Source organism: Heliangelus exortis, chromosome 1, assembly GCF_036169615.1.
Source record: "Heliangelus exortis chromosome 1, bHelExo1.hap1, whole genome shotgun sequence".
NCBI lineage: Eukaryota > Metazoa > Chordata > Aves > Apodiformes > Trochilidae > Heliangelus > Heliangelus exortis.
The window spans coordinates 197008376-197026912 of NC_092422.1; the positions used below are offsets into that span (position 1 = coordinate 197008376).

At 48.5% G+C, this 18537-nt stretch overlaps 1 protein-coding gene across 1 annotated transcript in view; it reads left to right on the forward strand.

The window, feature by feature from the left end:
* UBE2H (ubiquitin conjugating enzyme E2 H) overlaps window positions 1-18537 on the forward strand; it is a 66772-nt gene that overhangs the window by 43195 nt on the left and 5040 nt on the right. Inside the window, exons 4-6 of the mRNA XM_071734277.1 lie at window positions 2032-2071; window positions 2810-2862; window positions 8317-8445. Coding sequence (XP_071590378.1) covers window positions 2032-2071; window positions 2810-2862; window positions 8317-8445 — 222 coding nt within the window. The remainder of the gene's footprint in view (window positions 1-2031; window positions 2072-2809; window positions 2863-8316; window positions 8446-18537) is intronic.

The window sequence follows — 18537 nt, forward strand, 5'->3', positions numbered from 1 at the left end:
TCTATTCTGCTTTATCAGAAAATTGCTGTTTTTTGGGTTTTTTTCCCATCTAAGAGAGAGACAGGATTTAGAATCAGGATCAGTGCTCGCTGGAGCTCTCCAGTGCCGGCGTAATTGGGTCCGTGACCTGACTTAAACTTGTGTGAGCTGCCATCATGTAAATATTTGATGGAACTCCAGCTTTCTTTTTTTAAGTCTGCTTCAGTTTTTCAAGCTAAATCATGGCAAGGTATTACTGAAAGGCACTTGAGAGCTTGGAGTTGTTCCTGTGCTTCTCGGGGGTTCTTTCAGAGCTTATTCTGGCGTCAGGCATCGTTTCAGCCTTGTGTTGTATTTATGCAAAAAAATCCAAGCAGTGCAACTAAACATGAAATTGTATTTGTGTCATAATACATGGAAAGAAAGGGTGTTGAATCCATATGTCAGCTCTTATGCCAGATGGGAACCATGCTGTCACTCAAGCCACGATTGCTCTGTGCTTGGGCAGATGGATGTGGCTGGAGTGGCTCAACCAGAGAGGCTGGATCAAGGTGGTGAAGGTAGGGAGTTGGTTGAACCATAAACAGTGACTGCTAAAGAGGAAATTTCCAGTGCTGGAAGGAATTTTTGAAGTGGATTGAGTCAGTCTCCAAGACCTAAATTTCTTACCCATCTTCTTAAACGTGGGCCCTTGTCAGAAGGAATAGTTGCTGTTAGCTAAAGTAGGTTTCTGCTTGTTGCAGGATGGCACAATTCCCACATGGAGTGCTTGTAGGGTTTTCCAGGCTGTGGGATAGTGGTTAAACAAAGGACAGAAGGTTTTGTTTTAAGTTCTGGAAAAAAAAATATGATGTGGAAGCAGCTTAACCTGGTACAGAAACAAGAATTGCAGCAGCCCTTCTGGGCAGAGCCCAAATGATTCAGCCAAGCCAGCAGAAGCCTATAGGATACTTGATCCATTTGGCAGTGAAATAACTGGAAAATCCAGTTTTTTCTGTGCCTGCTGTGTCTCTGTTCTGCACTGGGGATGTGTCCCACACCCAGGGATTTGGATTCCTCCCAGTGAAAGGGAAGAGTTGGGAGGTTGGATTTTTGCATCCATTCACAGCCATCACCTGAAAGTCTGAACTTTGCTTTTGGGGTGGATGTGGTTTACTTTTAGCCAGGCTGTGGTGCCTGTGTAAATATCTTTGGTTCTGTAAACTCAATTTGTGGAGGAGAGGGGAGGTTTTTTTTTTTTGGGTTTTTTTTTTTTTTTTTTGAAGCACCATCTGTCTTGAACTCAAGGTTAAAGTTGGCAGCTGGAGAACATGGCTCACCTACAGCTGCTCTTATCAGGCACAGTCTGTAAAGTCTGAGATAGCTTCTGCTGGGATGTTGTAAGTCTTGAAACCACAGGATTTTTTTTTTTCACAATTTGTTTTGTTAGAACAAAGAAAAGAAATCCCTGTCAAATCTTGAAGCCTGCAACGTGGACAAAACCACAGCAAATTTCTCATTCTAGACCTTGCATTTGAGCAGTTTTCTGCAAGACCAGAGGTACCAGCTGAGGAATTCAATGCTGTATTGCTGCAAAATTTTAAGTTATTGGCTCTTTGCACCAGGCCTTTGAATGCCTTACTGGTGTACAAAATCTTTTATCAAGAAAAATTAATCTTAAAGCAAATGTTGAGCTGAAGTTTTGTGTTGATTCAGAAGACCTTTGCAGCTTTTAAAAAGGCTTCATCAGATGTGGGTGCTCAGTGGTGCTGGTGGGCAGTTCTTTTCCAGGTAATATTGAAGCAGAAAACCTCTGTGGCACAGTTGCTCTGTAAGAAGAGGTTTTGGGTGAATTTTGAGGGAATGGACACAGACCCAGGGTCAGAATGTTGCCTGAGTGTTTTAAAGGTTACGTGGCTATATATAGCTGAGGTTGGGTTTTCTTTGAAACATGGCAGATGAGTCTTTGTCCAGTAAATTCCAGGCTTTTCTTGTGAAGGAGAAAGAAAAATAAGTTAAAAAAAAAAAAAGTCATCTTTTTTCTGCTATTTACCAGTGTGTTTCTCTTTACAGGATTCATGAACAAAATTTTCCATCCCAACATTGACGAAGCGTAAGTGAATCCCCAGTGTGTGGTTTTCCTCAGGAGTTTGTCTGATCCTGTGTTGGCTTTGCAGTAAGATGCTGATGTGTTTTGTCTTTGCAGAGTCAGAGAATCATTTTGGCTGGAAAAGACCTTTAAGGTCATCAAGTCCAACTATTAACCCAGCACCACTAAACCGTGCCCCTCAGCACCACATCTCTAAGGCTTTTAGGTCCCCTCCAGGGGAGCCTTTTCCAGCCTTTTTAAGTCCCCTGGGCAGCCTTTTCCAGTGCTTGGCAACTTTTTCAATAAAGAAATTGTTCCTAATATCCCATCTAAACCTCCCTTTGTATTGCAACAAGCTTAATTTACAAAAAATTCCAGGTTGCCCCCTCCTCCCTGGCATCACACCAGATCTCCCTTGTTAGCTGGAGGTTATGTCTACATTAAAATTCTTCAAAACACAAGATGTTTTGCCACAGTTTTTTCAGCTGAGGTTGTTGAGGGGAGCCACCTGTTCTTCAGCATCTCCAGCAGAGCCCCAACAAATGGACCAACAAATTCAGTAATGACTCCAATTTTCTTTCTTTTGTGCAGAGTGTTAAGATTCATGCAGTTAAAGGCACCCCCTCCATTAACCACAAGAGGGGTTAATCATAGCTTACCTGGAACAGTGGGACAGGGAAAGAAAAGGAGCAGATTATATTAAACCCCCTGAGTATTTTGGAGTGTGACTGTGTTTAATTCCATCCTTTCCATGTGTTTCAGGTCGGGAACTGTATGTCTAGATGTAATCAATCAAACCTGGACAGCTCTCTATGGTGAGTTTGGGGTTTTTCTGAAAGCTTCTCTCATGAACATCCATATTCAGATGATCTTAGGACAACTTTGGGGTTGTTGTTTGATTTCTAACTGAAGTTCTGGACTCCTCACTGAGCCAAGATCCCATGAAAAATAAGATTTTAGTGTGAAAAGGTTTTCATAACCTGTTTTTATGCCAGAGGGGTGGAAATATTCCATCACCTTGACAAAGGAACACTTAATCCATTGCTTGGTGGTGCCTGGCAGCTACATAACAGCACCCTGCCATGATTCAGCATGGAAAGAGAGGAGTCTGAAGTGAAACTTGGTCCCAGCTACCCCATCCACATTTCATACCTGCATTTCAGCTGGTTTTCTTTGTACACAAGGCTATGATCCCACTGAAAATGGCATCAGAAATGGTTCCTCTTTGCCATGGCAGCATCATTTCATTGCAGGCTCAGAAGTGATGGTGCAACTCATGGTACTGCAGAATGGGTCAGGCTTCCCATGAGGTTGTTTTTCACTATAACTCAGGGTTTTTAGAGCTATAAAAGGATCAGGTCGTAGCTAAAAACTCATTAAAATGGCACTTGGGGAAAGCTGAACTTGTTTAAAGAAATGCAGCTGAGTATCTAGTCTAGGTTGGCTGCATTTTAAAAATGGGAACTTCTTCAGATGTTCCAATTCTGCTTTGTGGAAGAGTATTCAGGGAAATGTACCCATCAAATCCTTTACCTTATTCCACAAAAAAAAAAAAAAACCCACATGATTTTTGCCTCTGTAAGTGGGAGCTTTGAAGCAGTTGCTAAGAGAGATGAGCTCCTTCACCCTCCTAGCAAGCACAATTTGTAAGGAAATACCAGACCTGATGAATCCTGGGTGGAAAATCTCTACAGCATCTTGTTGATCCTCAAGGAGCTGTTGCTTGGCATCCACTTCCCATGGTTTTGTTGGGAGAGATCAGCTTAGTCATGGCCCAGGTGGAGCTGCTAATGGAGGAAGAAGATGCTCTTGTGTTCCTGGGAGGATCTGATGCCCTTGAAAGCAAACGAAAGCAGCAAACTAACCTTGAGTCCTGTGTCCAGTTCTGGGCCCCTCAGCTCAGGAAGGAGATTGAGGTGCTGGAGCAGGTCCAAAGGAGGCAACTGGGCTGGGGAAGGGATCCAGCACAGATCCTCTGAGGAGAGGCTGAGGGAGCTGGGGGTGTTGAGGCTGGAGAAGAGGAGGCTCAGGGGAGACCTCATCACTCTCTCCAACTCCCTGAAAGGAGGTTGGAGCCAGGGGGGGGTTGGGCTCTTTTCCCAGGCAACTCTCAGCAAGACAAGAGGGCACAAGAGGTCTCAAGTTGTGCCAGGGGAGGTTTAGGTTGGACATTAGAAAGAATTTCTTTCTGGAGAGGGTGATCAGGCATTGGAATGGGCTGCCCAGGGAAGGGGTGGATTCTCCATCCCTGGAGATATTTCCAAAGAGCCTGGATGTGGCACTCAGTGCCATGGGCTGGGAACTGCAGTGGGAGTGGATCAAGGGTTGGACTTGATGAGCTCTGAGGTCCCTTCCAACCCAGCCAATTCTAGGATTCTATCATTCTATGATTCTGCTGGAGATAAACCTGCATGGTTTGGGTGGCAGCTGAATCCTGCTGCTGTTCCAGCCCTAAAATGCCATCTGCAGATCCTGGGGGTGGCTGGACAAAAAGAATCATTCCATCATGGAATGGCTGAGGTTGGAAGGGAGCTCAGAGCTCATCTCCTCCAAGCTCCATGCCCAGGGACACCTCTCACCCAGCCCAGGTTGCTCCAAGCCTCATCCAACCTGGCCTTGAACACCTCCAGGGAGGGGGCAGCCACAACTTCTCTGGGCAATCTGTTCCAGAGTCTCAGCACCCTCCTCCTGAAGAACTTCTTCCTAAGCTCCAGGCTGAACCTCTTCTCCTGCACTTTCAAACCATTTCCCCTTCTCCTAGCACTGGACACTCTTCTGAAAAGTCCCTCTGCAGCCTTCCTGGAGGTTCCCTTCAGGGATTGGGGGGCAGCTCTAAGGTCCCCCTGGAGTCTCAACACTCCCAGCTCCTCAGCCTCTCCTCGTGGCAGAAGAAAATTCCTCCAGTTTAACTTTTGTGTTCTGTCATTTTGGGTTCTGCTTTGGGAGCCATGCATGGATAGCATTTGATTTTTTTTTTTTTTGGAATGTCACTCCTTTAAACCAGAGGTAATGGATTGGGTAATTCAAGAAGCAACTAAGGAGGATGAAACCCAGAATAGCCACCAGGAAATTCAGGAGAACCTCATGGTTAAATTCCTCCTCCTTTTCTAATGAAGTGTCAAGTCCTTGGTGCTCTGGTTAGGCTTCCCACACATGTTCAGGTGGTTAAACCAATGCAGCTTTTGAGGATTTGAAAGAAAGGAGAAATTTCTGTGGCCTCTTAAAGCATAAAAGAAAACTCCCTGTAGTGTGCTGTGAGCTGTGGTGGCCTTCCAGGGCTCTGCTTGCTCACCTTCCATGATAGTTTAGAAGAAATACTTGATACAAACCCTCTCCATGGAGAGACTTGACCCAAATTTTACTGATATTGTCCAAAACCAATCCCAGGGATGAAGGTTAATTGATTTACCCAAGGCCAAGCCACTGCTGTGGTAAAAAGTATTCTTACAAAACCTTCTCACTGGGGTTTGTGGTCCCTTTTTTGGATTAGGAGCCATCTTCCAGTGACTGCTGTGCTTTTTCTAGAAGCAGCTGGTGGCACTTGGCCACTCTGTGCCAGCCATGGCAAACTTGGGCAAGGTACCATAGTAGAAAGAGATTTCTCCAGCAGAGTTTTAAAGTAAAAGTTTATTTTTTTTTACTTTCAAAAAGTTTACCCCCTGATTTCTTGGTGGTGGTGCTGTGTAGCAGTTGGTTGATGCAGTATCACCCTGAGGATGTGCTGCCAGGATACTGAGGTGCCATCCCTCTCCATCCTAGGATGCCATTTTCATAGAAATCCTAGATTTATGAATGTTGGGAAAGACCTCTAGGATCCTCAAGTCCAGCTGCCAACCCAACAACCACCATGCCCTCAGCTGCCTTGTCTCCATGGTTTTTGGACACCTCCAGGGAGGGGGACTCCACCACTGGCCTGGGCAGCCTGAGCCAGGGTCTGACCACTCTTTCAGTAAAGATTTTTTTTTTCCTAATATCCAATCTAAATCCTTTGATCCCCTTGAGCAAGATGTGACAGCACTCCCATTGCTCCATCTGCAGAGGTGCTCATGTTGGGTGATGATTTGCTTGGACCTCTCCAGCTCTTCTGAGGCTGCATCTTCCTTGGTGATGGAGTCAGAGCTGGTTTGCTGTGGCTGCAGAATTTGCAGATTTACACTTGGAGATCTTTCTTGCCCACTGATTTTGATGAATCTTACAGGCAATTTAAGTTCCCTGAGATCCCTGCTCTCTGTCAGAGCTGGGGGAATTTAGGAGCTCCCTGAGGCTCAGTGGTGCCTCCAAAAGGCAGCTTGTGGTGGTGGTGGTGGAACTCCTCAGGTGTCCTCCTGACACCTCCACTTTGTTCTAAGCTGGAAGGGACTGGTGATGCTCAACCCCAGGGAGGATTTCTCTACCTCCAGGAAAGAAATACTTTACACCTTTAGTTGGGGAGGGATGGGGAATCCTGCTAAAAGATGAATAAGCTGGAATATTGGAAGTTCCAGCTCAGCATGAGGAGAAACTTGTTGAGGGTGAGGCTGAGGGAGCCCTGGCCCAGGCTGCCCAGAGAGGTTGTGGAGTCTCCTTCTCTGGAGCCTTTCCAAACCCCCCTGGATGTGTTCCTGTGTGGGCTGCCCTGGGGGATCCTGCTGGGGCAGGGGGGTTGCACTGGGGCATCTCCACACCTCCCTTCCCACCCCTGACATCCTGTGGTTCTGGGCCTGACAAAGCTGATAGGTGATGTTTGCAGGTGGAAAGAAATTTCATTTTTATTTATTTATTTTATCAGTTTACTCACTGCAGGATCAAAAACCCTAGGTAGCTCTGGAGGACTGGGAAGCACAATTCATTTTGGGTGGGTTTGTTGCAAGCAAATCAATACTTGCTGCTCATTGTGTCACCTTCCCAGGGCAGCTTTCAAGCTGTGGGCTCTGCCCTGGGGAGACCAGAGCTGGGATCCTGGCTCCAGTTTGGGGCTCCCCAGTTGAGGAGAGACTGGGATCTACTGGAGAGAGGCCAAGGGAGAGCTGGGAGGGTGAGGAAGGGACTTGAGCATCTGTGCTGGGAAGAAAGAGTGAGAGGCCTGGGGCTGTTGAGGCTGGAGAAGAGAAGGCTGAGAGGGGATCTGCTGAATGTCCATCAAGAGCTGAGGGGTGGGGGGCAAGAGGAAGGGGCCAATCTCTTTTTGGGGGTGGCCAGGGAGAGGCCAAGGAAGAATGGGTTGAAGGGAGAAGAGAGGAAGTTCCAGCTCAGCATGAGCAGGAGAAACTTGTTGAGGGTGAGGCTGAGGGAGCCCTGGCCCAGGCTGCCCAGAGAGGTTGTGGAGTCTCCTTCTCTGGAGCCTTTCCAAACCCCCCTGGATGTGTTCCTGTGTGGGCTGCCCTGGGGGATCCTGCTGGGGCAGGGGGGTTGCCCTGGGGCATCTCCAGAGCTCCCTTCCACCCCTGTTACTCTGTGATTTTATGGTTCTATGAGTAGAGGCCTCCCTGTTAGGTTATGGTTGGACTTTTGATGATCTTGAAGGTCTTTTCCAGGCAAGGTAATTCTGTGATTCTGTCATTCCAAAGCTCCTGATGACGTGGGGCTTGTTTCTGAACACCCCCACCACTGAAGTGTGGCACTTGTCATCTCAGGGCTGTGGGAAGAGGGTTTTGTGGATCCACAATTACTCATCAGCACCAGGAGTGTGTTCCCTGTGGTGGATTATTGGGTGACAGATGCCAACTGGCACCAAGGTGTTAATGTGAGGGCTTCACATTCTGCAAATTGTTTTGAGGTGGAGGAGGCACTTGTTGGTTGCTCTTTCTATTAACACAGCTCTGGAAGATGCTCTCTGCTTGACAGACATCACTTTAGTCATGGAGCTTAAGACATTTAAAGACATTAAGAGGAGAATTCAGTGAGGGGTTAGGTGCTGCAAACAGCATGGTGCTGTTTGGTTTTCCTTATTCCTTTTTTTTTTTTTTTTTTTTTAAGCCTATTCCTTTTTTTTTTTTTCCTTCATGTTAAACAAAACAACCATGGCCATCATCTTTGCTTAACCCACAGCACAATGTTGGGATGCTGAGTGACTTGAGCAGAGAGCTGAGGAGCTGCAGAACCCCTCCAGCTCTCTCCTGATCCAGGCATCTTCTTTCCCTGGTGCCATTTCCTTTATTTTAACTCCTTTTCAGGTTTTTGGTGCCCTTGGAGATGCGAGCTGCTGTTTTAAGTGCTGGCCTTTGCAGGATGATTAAGCAGGCAGCCTCTGGCTCTGTGGGCATAACCAGGTGTCTCTCTTTTACTTGCAGATCTCACCAATATATTTGAATCCTTCCTGCCCCAGCTGCTGGCTTATCCCAACCCCATAGATCCCCTAAATGGTGACGCTGCAGCCATGTACCTCCACCGACCAGAAGAGTACAAACAGAAAATTAAAGGTAGGAGTGGAAATAACATGGAGTCCTGGGATGGGTTGGGTTGAAAGGGACCTCAAAGCTCATCCAGTTCCAACCCTCTGCATGGACAGGGACACCTCCCACCAGCCCAGGGGGCTCCAAGCCCCATCCAACCTGACCTGAGACACTGCCAGGGATGGGGCAGCCACAGATTCTGGGGGCAACCTGGGCACCCAGGGGCTCAGCACCCTCACCCCAAACAATTTCTCCCTCCCTCCCTCCCTGCCCAAGAAACAGAATCCTGGAATGGTTTGGGTTGGAAGAGAACTGAAAGCTCAGCTCATTCCAACCCCCCTGCCATGGGCAGGGACACCTCCCTCCCAGATTGCTCCAAGCCCCATCCAACCTGGCTTTGAACACTGCCAGGGATGGGGCAGAGACTCTTTTCCTGGGCAACCTGGTTCTAAAGCTCAGCACCCTCACCCCAAACAATTTCTTCCTCCCTCCCTCCCTCCCTCCCTCCCTCCCCAAGATCTCCTCTCCATCTCCCCTCTCCCAGCTGGAAACCCTTCCCCCTCGGAGGGTCCCATCCCTCCAGGCCCTTGTCCCAAGTCCCTCCCCAGCTTTCCTGGAGCCCCTTCAGGCACTGGAAGGTGCTCTAAGGTCTCCCCATGGGATCCTTCTCTTCTCCAGCCTCAACACCCCCAACTCTCTCAGCCTGGCTCCAGAGCAGAGCTGCTCCAGCCCTCCCAGCAGCTCCAGGGCCTCCTCTGCACTGGCTCCAACAGCTCCGTGTCCTTCTGCTGCTGGGGACCCCAGAGCTGGACACAGCTTTACCCCAGGGGGGGCTCCCCAGAGCCCAGCAGAGGGGGACAATCCCCTCCCTGGCCCTGCTGCTCACACTGCTGGGGATGCAGCCCAGGACATGGGGGGTTTGATGCCTCTCTTGAGCTTCTCCTCACCCCACACCCCCAAGTCCTTCTCCTCAGGGCTGCTCTCCATCCAGTCTCCACCCTGCCTGGATTTTTCTTGGGATTGCCCCATAGTGCAGCAATGAGTGGTGTCACTGTGATTCCACCCTGGGGAGTGAGGACTTTTCTTTCCTCCCCATTTGTGTCTCAGTGCCCTTTCCATTCCTTCTCCTTGCATTTCACATGAGGACAGTCAGAAGTCAGACAGTCAGAAGTCAGACAGTCAGAAGAGCTGCTGCTGGGGTGTTTGCAGGATGTGGGGCAGGGTTTTTAAAGCTGTTAACAGACCCTAAGGCTGGAAAGAAGCTGCATCCAACACCATTTTGAGAGATGGGAGAAACAATTTGGAAGAAAAGGTGTGTGATCCAGGATGGGACAGGGGAGAAGGGCTAAACTGAAGTGGGAGCATCCAGTGGCACAATTACTGGCTAGAAAGGGGCTTGTTAGGAGCTCTGTCAAGGAATGGGTGATGCAAAAGAAAGCACTTTTGCACTGTGACAGAGCAGGAATTGCTGGTAAATGCCAAATAATCATTTGTTGCTACTTCCTAGTTACACCAAGGCATTTTAGTGCTTTGCCCCATTCAGGGAGTGCTGTTGAAGCAAGCTGCAGAGCAGTTAGTGACATCTGGAAGGGTGTAACATCCTGAAGAGGTGTCTGAAGAGGCAGAAACAAAGAACTGGAGGAGCTGAATCGAGAGGACCCAGTGGGGTTATGAGGTTGGATGTGTCAAAGGTGGCTTCAGATAGGAGGGGAATGATTTATCTGGGGAGCAGGATGGGGTCACAGGGAGGTAACTTGGCTGGGGGAGCCCAAGCTAAACATTAACAGTGGCTGGGGAGGGGGGGTGAGCACTGGGTTCAGTGTCTGGTGTCTGCTCTTGGAAGGACATCTGAGTCCTGTGCAAAGGCCTGGAGTGATAGAAGGAGGGGGAATGGTTTTGGATTAGAGTAGATTTAAATTGGATGTTAGGAAAAAGTTCTTTACCATGAGGGGAGTGGAACAGGTTGCCCAGGGAGGTGGTTGTGGCCTCATCCCTGGAGATGTTCAAGGTGAGGCTTGAGGAGGCTCTGAGCATCCTGATCTGGGTGGGGGTGTCCCTGCTGACTGCAGGGGTTGGACTGGGTGACCTTTAGATGTCCCTTCTGATCTAAATTATTCTGTGATTCTGTGACATTTTAGAGAAGGCTGTGAAGTGGTCAGTACCTCCTTGGGCTCCCAGTAAGGCCACTCCACTGCTTGAGATAAGACTGGGCAGAGAAGGAGTGCTGAGCCCATAAGTGAGAGAGAGATTGTGGTAGTTTGTCCTGTGAAACTTAAGAAAAAAAAAGATAGAAAAGAAAAATTAGGCTTCAGGTTTGCTCTTTGCCTTCCCTAGAAGCAGCTGCCTGCAGAGAGGAGCAGTGGGACAGTCCTGTGGCAGAGCTGTGGGTTTTATTTCTCCCCTTGATCAGTGAATGAAATCAGAATTAAATCCAGTGGTGGGAAATTCACAGCCTTTGGCCCAGCTTTGGCCTTCAATGATATTTTTTAGAGACCATAACCACCTGATTATTTTTATTAATAGGCTTTTTTTTTTCCTTTGGTTACTGAATAACCAGAAAACTTGTTTGTCAGTGGGAGCCCTGCCAAAAACCAAAAAAAAAATAGTTTGCAGGGCCTGTTCATAAAGGCAGAGCCTCCATGAGCTGCACCATCTGATTGTTTTCTGCTGTGAGCTGGGGTCACAGCTTTCCTCACACAGCACTCTGGAAGTTTGCTTGGTGTTCAGAGAGCACAACTATCCCAGAAAAACTTGGGATTTGGTGGGGGAGCCCTTCCAGCAGCTCTGCCCACACCACTCCTGAGTGGTCAAACCTTGAGTCACTCCTTACTGATGGAAAATGACTCTTGCTCAGCTGCATCATATTTGAGGGTGGAACTCCAGATGAGGCCAAGGGAAGCTGTGATGTAAACACTGAGTTATTCAGCTCACTTTGCTTCATTCCTCTTGACAGCTGCATGACAAGATCTTGCCTGCCCAGGATCCTGAAGTCCATTGCAATTTTTTAAATTTTTTTTTTAGATGAACAAAGCTTCTGGGCAAAATGGTTTGTCAGATAAATTTTTGTGGCCAACTAAAGGAATTTGGGTGTCCTCTATGCTTGAAACTTAGAATCTTAGAATCTTAGAATCTTAGAATCTTAGAATCTTAGAATCTTAGAATCTTAGAATCTTAGAATCTTAGAATCTTAGAATCTTACAATCTTACAATCTTACAATCTTACAATCTTACAATCTTACAATCTTACAATCTTACAATCTTACAATCTTACAATCATTGAATCATAGAATTATGGAATGGTTTGGGTTGGAAGGGACCTCAAAGCTCATCCAGTCCCAACCCCTGCATGGGCAGGGACACCTCCCACCAGCCCAGGGGGCTCCAAGCCCCATCCAACCTGACCTGAGACACTGCCAGGGATGGGGCAGCCACAACTTCCTTGAGCAACCAGTTCCAGGGTCTCAGCACCCTCAAATGAAAGAATTTTTTCCTAAATTAAACAGTAATTTAAAAAAAAAAAAAAAAAAAAAAGATACACCCTGATGCCAGCCAACAGCAAGAGCTTGAAGGAAGATCTGAGGCCTTGGGGAGGCAAAGTGGGAGAGTCTTCTCCTTCCTTTCCATCCTGACATCCAGATACCAGACATGAAGATGATCTGGGAAGAGTTTTAAGTGCTTGCAACACATCTCATGTTCCATGTACCCAAGAGTCCTGGCTCTGCTGTCTCTTCCCAGGCGTGCGTGACAAGTGTGAGCTGGAGCTGAGCTCTGTCATCCCTCATGTTGTAGCATTTTTAAAAACAGCCTTGGACATGTTTAAAATTGATGTGATGGATTGGAGCAGCTTCTCTGCTCTGGGAAACTCAGTACTGCAAATCAATGATTTATGGGGTGGTTTTTTTTTTTTTTTTCCCCTTCATTTTTTAGTTATGAGCTCCTAGAGCAGTTGTTTGACATAGAGTGATGGTGAAGAGGTGGGTGTAGGCTTAGAGATGTGGCCTGAGATTTGTAGGGCTGGGATTCTTGGTAGGAGACCCAAACAAGTAAGGATTTAGCATGAATCTTGTGCATATCCATCAATATCACAGATTTGGAGCTGGGAAGTGTGATGAGAGCTGTCAGTTTGGTCAAATAATTCATGGACACAGAGCCAAATGGGCCTTTAAGATCTCCCTGAGAGTCCTGGGTGAGATGAGTTACCATAGAGCCATGGAATGCTTTGGGTTCAAAGGGACCTTAAAGATCATTTAATTCCAACCCCCTGCATGGGCAGGGACACCTCCCCCAGCCCAGGGGGCTCCAAGCCCCATCCAACCTGACCTGAGACACTGCCAGGGATGGGGCAGCCACAACTTCCTTGGACAACCTGGGCCAGGCTCTCCCCACCCTCAAATTCCAGAATTTCCTCCCCATCTCCAACCTCAATCTCCCCTTTCTCTCCAAGTTTTAACCCATTTCCCTTCTCCTCTCCCTACCCCCCCATGTCCAAAGCCCTCCCCCAGCTTTCTTTTAGGCTGGAAATCCTTAGGCTGCTTTTTTCACACCTTTGACCTTGCAAAGTCAGAGGGCAGCATCCCAGGGAAACACCAGGAGTTGCCTGGTGTAAATTGAGCATTTAATTCCCAGCATCATGGGGAAGTTTTTCCACCCTCCAACCACCTCCCACCCCCAAAAGGCAGAGTCCTGCTGTTTATCTTGTGCTCTGGAAATCAAATCACAGAATTGTCCCAGAGAATCCCAGAATGGTTTGGGTTGGAAGGGACCTCAAAGCTCATCCAGTCCCAACCCCTGCATGGGCAGGGACACCTCCCACCAGCCCAGGGGGCTCCAAGCCCCATCCAACCTGACCTGAGACACTGCCAGGGATGGGGCAGCCACAGCAATCCTGGGAAATTTATCCCCAGGATAATCTGTGTCAGGGCTGTGCTTGGGTCACTTTTCTGTCATCTGGGTCCTTTCAGCCCTGTCCCCTTCTGCAGGGTCAGAACCCCCCAAGTGGCTCAGTTAAATCAGCTGATGGAAGGACTGAAGTTCTCCCATCTTTGGGCATCCTGATGGACACTGGATGCAAGGAGATCCAAATGCCCCTGGGTTGTGCAGCTCTGAAACACTCCCTGGAACAGCACTTGGGGCTTTTATATCTCAGCTGGAGATAGACCCCAAAACCATATTTTCATAGAATCAGGGAATGGTTTGGGTTGGAAAGGACCTCAAAGCTCATCCAGTCCCAACCCCCTGCATGGGCAGGGACACCTCCCACCAGCCCAGGGGGCTCCAAACCCCATCCAAACTGGTTTGACTGGCTTGATCATTGGCAGAGCACCAGAGGGTGGGCTTCAGCTCCTCAAAAATGGCTCAAGTTTTGTTCAGCTGCTGGGAATTGATGCTGAATTCCCATGGGTGCTCTCTGCCTTCCTCTTTGGTGTAGAGATAAGTAGGAAGATGTCCCTTTGGGGAGGGTGATGCTGAGTGACTGCAGCTTGAAGGGTACTCAGGGGCAGGGTGAAGGTTTGCCAGGACCAGAGGACATCTCTGGGAGCACTTTTCCCATCCCATGAGTTGGCTTTGAAGTTTCCATGGAGTTCTTTGAGGTGGTGGAGTGGTTCACAGGCATGTAGCAGCCAGGGGTGCAACTACAGCTTGTTCTTGTTGCTCCAGGGTTTCAAAAGAGATGAAAATCCAACTAGTGTTTCCCCAGTAGGAATGGGAGCATCAAGGCTTTCCCTTCTTGATGTGAACAGGCTTCTGGGGAAGATGGTTTGTCAGGATGATTTAGGTGTTGCCATTTCCTTCCTGTAATAGACTGAGGAGCCAAGTTAAATTCAACATTCAGCAGAGAAACTCCTTGGAAGTTTGACTTTTCCCTGATTAAACCTGCAGAAAAACTCAAGCTCAGGGGCTTGGTAGCTCCCCTGGGGAGAAGATGGCATTTTAAGTGCTTTAAGTTGTGTTTTGGCTTGGGCTCAAGCAAGCCCTTTCCAGCAGTAAGAAATTGTGGCTTCCATATCCAAATCTCCAGTGGCCTGGAGAGTGCTTGAAGTAGTCAGGGAAGAAGTTCTCCTGGCCTGCCTTGGTCACTGGCTTGTGGCTGATGCATCTGGGGACTCCTGAGGCAGCTACAGCAGTGATTTAGGTGGGTTTGGGGTTTGGGATAAGATTGGATGGAATGTGTTCCCAAAGTGCCTGGTAAGGAGTTGCCTTTGTCATCCAAGGATATCTGGAGTCTTCCAGCAAAGGAACTTGGGTTCCCTTTGCTGGATTGTGGAAGGAATAACAACTTCTTTGGGCAAACACCCCTTTTCCAGAGGGAGATTCATTCTTGGGAAGCTCTGGGAAGGGAGTAGCCCCTACAAGGATGTGTCATGTTGGCAACTTGTCTCCTCAGCTCAATGTCACCTGTTCCCACCCACCTTCCTGTGTCCTGGGGTTGGACTTGATGATCTTAAAGGTCTTTTCCAACCAGAACAATTCTCTGTTTCTCTGCTTTTTTTGGGGGTCACTCCTTCAGTTAGTCCCTGTCTTTAAACCATTAGTTTTAAACCTAATGGTCACACCATTAAAGCTGTCACACCAATTCTTCTCAGTTTGCAGTGTCCAGCTCTTGGCTGATGATCCCTGTCCCAGACTCTGAAATCCTCATCTCCAGATCAGGCAGGGTTTAGGCTCCAGGAAGACCTGAGCAAACCCCTTTGGGAAAGGGATTCTCAGCAGGTAGGACCTGAGCATGGAGCCCAAAGAGGCTTCTTTGTTGATGCCACGTGGGCTCCAGCAGCCTGGGGGCAGTCTGAGACCTTGAGCTCTCTGTGCTTCCCAAGTTTCTGCTGCTGCCTTCATCAGTTCTCAACGAGTTCTTGTAAAAGAGATCTGAAGAGCTGCTCTTGTAGTCCAAGCAAGCAGGTGAATAATGGATCTTCAGCCCTCAGACTGAAGCTGTCTGAGTCATTAGATGGAGAAGCTGAAGCTCCCTGGGCTCAGAAGCACCTTCCAGAGAATTCTCATGGCTTTTCAAAGGCCACCAGCTGCTCCATCCTGACAACTCTTCCATGAGGTGTTGACTTTGGCTTTCTGTGTCTGTAATACACTCCTGAACCCAGAACAATGTGGGTTTGGGCTCTGTGTCCTTACATCACCTCCAGAAACCTGGGAAAATACCCGATGATGATGATGATGGTGCAGATCTCTTGCAGAGGATTCTCCCTTCCAGGAGGCTGAAGGATGGAAGTGCCAGGGGGAAGGAGAGTTGGCTTGAAGAGCAGCTCTGCAGAGCACAAGCTTTAAAATCTGTGTTGTCTCTGCCACTGGATGTGTCCTCCCACAGCTTTCTCAGTAGTGATCTCTGCCCCTGGATGTGGACATCAAAGCCTGGGAGGAATTGAAAAACATTCAGCTAGGGCTGGGGTGTGAGACTCACATTTCCACACAGGGGCTCATCTTGGAGCAGAAAGGGGTTGGTGGCATTCCCTCCCACTTCAGTTTTTTTAATACTGCTGTTTGGAAGAGGCTTGGTTGTATTTTGATACCTTCATATCTGGAAAAATAAGGAGATTGGAGCAGAAATGCCCCACTGGCAACATCAGCACAAGACCTTTCTCCTCCCCAGAGTGACCTGTGGCTGTCAGGAGACTGAGGTGACATCAATTCTTCATCCTACAAAGCCTTTTTCATGGAAATCATAGAATTATGAAGGTTGGAAAAGACTTCTGAGATCATCCAATCCAACCATCAACCCAGCACCATCTTGCCCACTAAACTGTGCCCTCAGGTGCCACATCTATGTCATTTTGGACACCTCCAGGGATGGGGACACCACCACTGCCCTGGGCAGCCTGGGCCACGGCCTGACCACTTTTTCAGTAAAGAAATTGTTCCTAACATCCAATCTCATCTTACCCAGTTTAGTTTTATCAGCCTGAGGTGGAAAAGAGGAGATAAAGAAGAGGAAAACTTGAGACTGAGGTTGAGCACCTCTTGTGCCAAGGTTTCACCTGTGATCCCTTCTGCTCCCCTGCATGCCTGTACAGAGGAAGCTTTCTCTCCCTGCTGGAGACACCAACCCCTCCTCAGATCTTGGAGGGGACATTACAGGAGCCACCTGCAGCTATGAAGGAAGGAAAGGGGTTGCCCAACTCTGATCTGATCCCCTTCTCTTTGTCCACCTGCACGGAGGTGTCCGTGGGAGCCACGCAGGCAGTGGTTCCTTCACCTGCCTGCAGGGATCCCAGCAAAGCAGTTCCCCTGCTTGCTGACCAACTTCTTGCTTCTTCCTGGCAGAAATTCAAGGTCTTGAACTGGGTGGCCAAAGCCAGTGTGGTGACCTTGCAGTCTGGTGGCCCAGATCCCTGCTTGTCCTTCTCAGCTAATCCTGCAGCCTTGGGACAGAGCCTGGGCCAGACCTGTGTTGATTTTAGGGCTGGAGGGGGAGATTTGGCTTTTTATTTTAAAGGTTCTTATTTTTCACAGAATCATAAAATGGGTGAGGTGGGAAGGGAGCTCAGAGCTCATCTCCTCCAAGCTCCATGCCCAGGGACACCTCTCACCCAGCCCAGGTTGCTCCAAGCCTCATCCAACCTGGCCTTGAACACCTCCAGGGAGGGGGCAGCCACAACTTCTCTGGGCAATCTGTTCCAGAGTCTCAGCACCCTCCTCCTGAAGAACTTCTTCCTAAGCTCCAGGCTGAACCTCTTCTCCTTCAATTGAAAGCCATTCCCCCACTTTCCAAACCCAATTTTAAAAAAGTTCAGCTCTTCCTTTTGTAGTCTTCTGCTCTGCTTTCTCTTCCCACCCTTTCTTAACCTTAGAGGTCAGTCTGGTGTTCAGCTTGGCTTCAGCAATGTTTGTTCTGTTGGTTTGAAATCTCACAGCTTTATCTCTTCAAATCAGGCTCTGTAATGGTGGCATCTCAAGGGCTTTTGGACTTGTTCTCTGGATCACCACGGTAGCTCCTAAATCCAATCCTAAGTGAGAGAACACCAGAGGATTTGGGTTGTTCCCAGCTATGAGTCTGCATGGTGCTGACATAGAAGCCTTGGAACTGTGCTGGTTTTCAAGGGGCTTGCACATCCCTAAGGTCTCCATCAGCTGTTTTCACATCATAGAATCATAGAATCCTAGAATTGGCTGGGTTGGAAGGGACCTCAGAGCTCATCAAGTCCAACCCTTGATCCACTCCCACTGCAGTTCCCAGCCCATGGCACTGAGTGCCACATCCAGGCTCTTTGGAAATATCTCCAGGGATGGAGAATCCACCCCTTCCCTGGGCAGCCCATTCCAATGGCTGAGCACCCTCTCCAGAAAGAAATTCTTTCTAATGTCCAACCTAAACCTCCCCTGGCACAACTTGAGACCTCTTGTGCCCTCTTGTCTTGCTGAGAGTTGCCTGGGAAAAGAGCCCAACCCCCCCCTGGCTCCAACCTCCTTTCAGGGAGTTGGAGAGAGTGATGAGGTCTCCCCTGAGCCTCCTCTTCTCCAGCCTCAACACCCCCAGCTCCCTCAGCCTCTCCTCAGAGGATCTGTGCTGGATCCCTTCCCCAGCCCAGTTGCCTCCTTTGGACCTGCTCCAGCACCTCAATCTCCTTCCTGAGCTGAGGGGCCCAGGACTGGACACAGGACTCAAGCTGTGGCCTCCCCAGGGCTGAGCACAGGGGCAGATTTTGGACAAGTGTGAGAAACCCCCTCATTTTTATGGCTTCTCACAGAATGTCAGCTGGGAAGGGACCTCACGGATCGCCTGCTCCAACCCGTTGAATTTTCCTGTTTATCTGAGGTGTCCCAGCACCCCCTGAGCTGAGACTTCAAACTTCCCAGAGTGGGGGAATCAATCCGAACCTCTGGGAGACCATTCCAGTGTCTGAATGTTTGGTATCAACCATGATATCAACCATGATACCAACCATGGCACCAACCATGGCACCAGCCATGATATCAACCATGGTATCAACCATGATACCAACCATGGCACCAACCATGACACCAACCATGATACCAACCATGGCACCAACCATGGCACCAACCATGGCACCAGCCATGATATCAACCATGATACCAACCATGACACCAACCATGACACTAATCATGACACCAACCATGATACCAAGCATGGTATCAACCATGATACCAACC